Source organism: Nomascus leucogenys, chromosome 22a (assembly GCF_006542625.1).
Source record: "Nomascus leucogenys isolate Asia chromosome 22a, Asia_NLE_v1, whole genome shotgun sequence".
Classification (NCBI taxonomy): domain Eukaryota; kingdom Metazoa; phylum Chordata; class Mammalia; order Primates; family Hylobatidae; genus Nomascus; species Nomascus leucogenys.
Window position 1 is genome coordinate 92572021 of NC_044402.1, and position 6420 is coordinate 92578440.

The 6420-nt window shown below is 47.1% G+C and overlaps 1 protein-coding gene across 1 annotated transcript in view; it reads right to left on the reverse strand.

The window, feature by feature from the left end:
- Window positions 1-4231, reverse strand: part of TMEFF2 (transmembrane protein with EGF like and two follistatin like domains 2) — a 254885-nt gene extending 250654 nt beyond the window's left edge. Inside the window, exons 1-2 of the mRNA XM_003253871.4 lie at window positions 2875-4231; window positions 421-530 (exon numbers count right to left, since the gene is read on the reverse strand). Of these exons, the coding sequence (XP_003253919.2) occupies window positions 421-530; window positions 2875-3046 (282 nt within the window). The 5' untranslated portion in view covers window positions 3047-4231. The remainder of the gene's footprint in view (window positions 1-420; window positions 531-2874) is intronic.
- Between the last annotated feature and the right edge of the window lie 2189 nt (window positions 4232-6420).

Consider the following 6420-nt stretch of genomic DNA (forward strand, 5'->3'; position numbering starts at 1 on the left):
TAATAAAGGCCAAGACCATTAAAACAGAGAGCAATAAGATAAAAAGACGATAGCCCCAATCAAAAAGAACAAAAGAACAAGTCCACACTTCTTACCCTCTATTTTAACTATTATCCCCAGTCAATTCACTTTTAAAGTGATGCTAGAAGGGTCAGAGAAACATAATTTTCCTTTGACATCCTAAAAGCACAATCTGAAGCTTTCTACCTCCAGTGGCATTTATAACTTTGGCATATACATTTCTCCAAAAAGTGTATGTCTTCTTGACATAAGTTGGCTCTCTTGCCAGTACTTTTGCTTGGTGCCAGCTTCCCTCTTAGCTTGCATAGCTATAAATTTCCAAGTGATAGGCTGTAAAGGGAGATTCCTGCTTTGCAGTCTCATTAATGAATTAGAAGATGCAAATATAAGACTTCTTACCTTGAACTGACAGACGCAAGTCACAGTGTCTCCAATTCTTAAACATTCCCCATCAAATTTACAGGTGTTGGTGTCACAGAGGAAGAGATCATTTTCTCTGTCATCATAACCTCAAATTCAAAGAGAACACTCCAGTCATTAAAATTTTACAGATTTTTAACAAAAAAAAGCACTATCTTGAAGCTTTAAAATACTTGCCCTAAATTTTAAATCCAACAACTATGGCTGTACTGCAAGGTCACTGTCTACTGATAACCTCAAAATCTAGTTAAGTGATCAATATTCGTTTCCATTTTCCACAATTCTTTTCTAGTCAATTCTCCTTTAGTATCCTTTTCTGAGAGTGCTATTTTTTAAAGCTTGCGTTAATACTGACAGTGGTGAATGAAAGCTTAACATTTGCTTCCTGTTTTTTTTTTTTTTTTCTCATTAGGTGGACAATATTTATGACCACAAAACTCCACATTTTGGAAAAGAGCTAGCGATGATCTCTGAATGCCCTTTTACCATTTCCCCATCTTTAATTGTTCTTTTGCTTCAAGGACTGAAACAACCCCTTATTTGAAATTTATCCAGACAAAGAGGAAACAAAGCCTCAATAATAAAGATAAACAGGCACAGTGTTTTCTGTGATGGTCTGTTTGGCTCAAATGAAGATTGATCACCTCTAAGTTAACAGGGGTGGGAGCGGGGTGCCAAGTTCTTGACAATCTATCTGCAAAACCAGTTTATTCTCTTTAGTTTATGCAGTCCCCTTTAAAATATCTGGTAAATATTTAATTTCTTGATTGCAAAAGTCAACTTCACATTTAAGTTAGTTATTTCCTAAAACAATGCAAGGGCTAAGAATGAAGCAAACCCGTCTATGTTGGACTACAAAGCCATCAACATTTCCAAAAATTGGTTTTCCAGGCTCATAATTATTACTATAATAAAGCATCTAAAAAGTGATTAGGCAATAGCAAAGTGAAACTTATTCTTTCAAAAACAACACACATGTACGCATGAATCAAGAAGTTATAGAAACATGTTGAGTTTTATTAAAATGCCAAATTTAGAAACTGCCAAAAAAGAGAAGAATCTATTGACCCAAATCTAATAGGGTTGCAAATCTCAACTTGTCTTTGTAAAGGATAAATTAGAATGATGCATAATAATTTTCCTTTTGGCATTTACATCAGTGATAACTAGGAACTATACAGGCTTTCACCCTATGAGTTACAGTTGGTCGTTCCCTCCTCTCTAAAGTTACATACACTTCAGCTCATATACATCTTTGAAAGCCGCTTTATTCAGAGCCAGATTTAACTACAGCAAAATTATATTCACAGAAGATGAAAAATTACATACACACTTGCTAAAACTAGAACAGACCACACCTAGGGGACAATACCCAGGCATGTTAACGGAGTTTAAAATGCCAAGGAAATTACACCACAATTCTGCCCGGTATACTACAGGCTGTCAAACCGAAATGCTATGCCAGCTAGGAGTGCAGCAAGCCCCATCCTCTGGCCCTGTTTAATTAGGAAGCTTCAGCAAAGCGAAGCCTGCCAAGCGTTCGCCGTCAGAATCTGAAGGAACCCGAGCGAGCAAGAAGAGTGCCTGACCCACTCCACGGAAGCCTGTCCAGAAATGGAAGAGTCAGCGCCCACTGAAGTCGGTTCCGCCCTCAGCTCGCCTACATGGAGCCTGACCAGCCTCAGTCATGCCCACTCCGGCCTGGGAGACCCGCAAAGTGTTCTTTTTCTCAACTCCCCTGTACTACCTTGAAGCTTAGGGAAGCAAGGAGAGGGGCATATCTGGACTGCAAAACCAATGTCTTTTGCCGCCTAGGAGAGAAGGGGTGTGTGTGTGTGTGTGTGTGTGTGTGTGTGTGTGTGTGTGTGTGAGAGAGAGAGAGAGAGAGAGAGAAATTCTGTTGAAACCCAGCTCCTTTAGAATCTGTGTGACCTGGTCTTCAACGGGAGACCAGTGCGCCCTCATGGCACCTTTGCCAGGAATCAGCGATTCCCCTGCAGTCACCATTTGATTTATTGCTTTCTCGCTCATTCTTTCTCATAAAGTTATTTCTTCCTCAACCTAGTAAGACTTTTTTCTTTAATGATGACAAAGCTTCTGTTTTAGTGTTTCTCCTAGGATTGGTGCTCTTTCCAGTGAACCCAGAAAACCATGCCGTTTAATATTTCTCAAAATCCTCGCAGCTCCAATGTAAGCGCAAGCATGCAAAGGTTTCCTGCTACACTTGCACTTTCTGCCCATCCCAGAACCACCCCCCACCCCCGGGCCTGGAACAGTTCCCCTTGTTTCTCTGGATAGAGGTGGGTGGTATTAGGGGTCTAGGGCAGTAGGAGGTGAGGGGCTGAGGAGGCGCGCTAGGTTAGCCTGGTCTGTGCCGGATACGCGTGTTCTTCTGCGGAGTTAAGGGGTCGGGGACGGGGGTTCTGGACTTACCAGAGCAATTCCAGCCGGTGGGCGTTTGGCAGTCACTTAAGGAGGTAGGGAAAGCAGCGAGCTTCACCGGGCGGGCTACGATGAGTAGCATGACGGGCAGCAGCAGCAGCCAGCAAAAGCCCTCGCAAAGTGTCCAGCTGCTGCACTGCCGCGGGGACTCCCACAGCACCATGACTAGTTCGCGCAACTCTGCAGCAGCAAACGGCTTCCGAGGAACACAGGATCGCGGGGGCCGGGCAGCGGGCTACTGAGCATCCCGCGGACGGCGGCAGCAGAGGCGGCGGCGGTGGCAGTGGCACCCGGCGGGGAAGCAGCAGCCAAACCCGCGCATGATCTCGAGAGTTTCAGCAACATCCAGGGACTGGGCTCAGCCCCGGAGCGAGAGGGTCTTCCGCTGAGAAGCTGCGCCGGGGACGCGGGAAGCTGCTGCCATGAGGAGGGAGCTCTGAGAAGCCGGGAGACAGGAGGAGACGGGAGTCCAGGGGCAGACGAGCGGAGCCCGAGGAGGCAGGGTGGAGGGAGAGTCAAGGCGCCCCGCAGCCCGGCAGCAGCCTCTCGAGCTCTGCCGCCCGCATCCCTCTGGCGTTTGGGAAGCAGCAGGTCCTCAGCCCGCCCGGGGTCACGTGGGAAGAGGCAGTCGGGCTCTGATTGGTGGTGCAGGATGCAGGTCCCGGGAGGGAGGGGTCGACGAGGAGGTGCAAGAATGCAAGGAGGAGGCGGCCGCGGAAGCCACAGATGGGCTCGTTCGCCAGGCGCTGGCCCGAGTGGGGCTAGGCTGGGATGGCTCAAGTGAGAAGCTCGGGCTTCAGGGTGGGCTACCCGCACACTCATATACCATTCGCCTCACTCTCCGCTCCAGGACGCCCCCTACCGAAGGCGGGGTCCGGACTAGCGCCCCTCTTCCGCGCGTGACCCGGGGCCGCGAGTGCGGGCCGCGGCTGGGTGGCGTCTCTCCGAGCTGGAGATGGTGGGGGCGGAGGTGTCAGAAGAGCGGCAGCAGCAGGGCAGAGAGGGGAGAGTCGGCGCGGGAGAGGGCGTCCTGCTGGCTACCGGCGCTCCAGCGTGCGGGAGCGCGCCGCCTAGGCTGTAGGGGGATGCAGGCTGGGAATGCAGCGGCGGAGAGGCCAGGGACGTTTCTCTAGGGATTTACAGGAAAGAGGGTGAGAGGCGATGGTGTTAGAACCGCTCTTGCCGGCCTGGAAGCAACAGCAGCATCTCCCACAAGAGCGTGCAACCCCAAGGCTGCTCGCCGAGCCAGCTCAGCCATCCTGGCAGGCGCTCTCCTTCCTTCTGTCTTCTCCCCTCTCTCCTCCCAGGCCCCCCGCAGCTCCGACCCAGCCCGAGCGGCCGCAGGTTTGAATCCCTTTCCTCATCACCCGCTCCTCTCCAGCCCGTGGCCTATTAGTGTGTCCACCTGGGAGGTGCGGTCAGATGTGTTTGGAAGGTCAGATTGGTCGGGACAAGTGGTCTGAGTGGAAGAGAAAGGCTACTCTGCATACGCCGCGGGTGGGTTGCCGGGAGCATCCGTCGGGCAGCGGCGTCCGGGAAGGGGAAAGCGGGCTCCATTTGTTGGCCTAGGCAGTGGCCCTGCGTTCCTTACTCGGGTCTTTGCCGGATGGCCGGTGACCTGGGGCGACGAGAGAAGGTCTAACTCGGCGGGAGTCTCTGGCTCTGCGCTTTTCTTTCATTCGCTCCAGCGGGAAGGGCAAACGGCATAGAGGGACCCGCCTTCCGCCTGCTGCATTCTTCAGGCAGTTAGACACACTCTTTAGCCTAATGGAATTTTAGTCGCCAGTAACGGGACCGAGAGCTTTCGGGGACAAGGGTGGAGAGGAACATCTTTCTTCCATGACCGGGGTCACTATTGCAGTCTCAGTGTTTTGGATGCCCCATAGGGAAGAGTTTTCTTTTTAGTGTGTGATTATTCAGTGATTCCTGTTTTTTTTTTTTCTTCTTTCCGCTCTCCTTCTCTATTCCTCTTTTATCCTTCCTCCTCCTTCTCCCCCCGCTTTAAAAAGCCTCCAGATCCTCCCCCTTTCTCTCTATTTAAATTCTCCTTTTGTGCCCCTCTTTCTGTGTCCCCCGAATTTAAGAGAGCATTTGATAACATTTAACAGGCAATTAGTGTCCATTCCCAATCACTTAAAAGAGGCATTAATATACTTTGAAAACGGGACTGTCTATCCTTTGCAGACACCACCAGAAAAACAAATTGTACCCGAGTAATCTTTTTAAGTACTTTAACCTCCAACCTCCTCCCACTTCCTTGCTTTTTAACTTCTCCTTTGAGAGATGTGATCGTGCAGCACCTCAGTGCCTCAAAGAAATCTTTTTTTTTCCTGTGTGAAATCCATCCCTTTATCTTACATCTCCGCCTCCGTCCAAGACTGTCCCTCTCCCCTCCCACCTCCAAAGATTTCTGAATCTCAGTGTCTCTCACTCCTGGCAATTAAGCAGCAGATCCCAGCATTCTAGTCGGTGGCATCTCGCTCCTCACCGACGAAGACTCCATTAAAACAGATCAATTAGACCAGACGTTGGAGGCATCAGAAAATCGGCTTCTAGACAGAGCAGCTAAATTCTTTAAGGAAACAGAATACCCATTAGATAGAGCTGCCAACTGATATTGCAAAACAAGGAATTAGAGATTTCTTTCGCTACAGGCTTTCAGCAGAGAAGGCAACATAAATATAGATCAAGATTTAACAACTCTACAGCACAGAGTGAGAACATGTCATTTTCCATAGCAAGGCTGGTGTGGTAACTAATCAGGCTTATGAAAATAAGTCATGCTTGAAACTAAAGGCAAAGTCCTTTAAAGTGTTTATGCAGTAATTATGATAATGAAACAGGACCTGCTAGGATTTCAGAGCATGGCTATATAAGTAGAATTTTAGAGAACCTCTTAGCAGAGGAAAACGGTTTTTGAATTTTCTGCTAAGTAAATTTTTGGCATACTTTCTAATAATATATACTCTTCCTAAGACGTTTTGCTGAAAGTAATTACAGGAGTTAATTACTGATTGTAACTGGTTAACAAATGCGGTTGCTTCCACAGAGGTCCTTTAAATTAGTAAACAGTTTGAAGCAAAGCCTTTTCAATGGGAATGCTGCAATTTTGTTGCACTTACTATGTACTTAGTGTTATAGTGCCACTAAGAAACATATTCTGAAACTGGCAAGCACCACCAAGTGGCAGAAGAACATCACTCATTGAGCAGAGAATTGTATTATTGAATATGTAAATAAAAATATATACATTATTTAGAGTTGTCACTAGGTACCAAAGAAGTAGACAAGACTGCATTAGCAATTGGATTAGTGCTTTAACTTTTCCCCAACAAGGCGAAATCAGTTTACTTATTAGAATTAAATTCAAGTCTATGAATTGTACTTTGCATTTTGTATTATATGATTACTAGTAATATGACACAATCATACCATGTATTTGCAAAATTCTCATTTTAAAATACTATACCATATTTACTTTTAATCTTCTTGAGCTAGAACACTTTATTTGTGGCATATACACTCTATAACTGATGC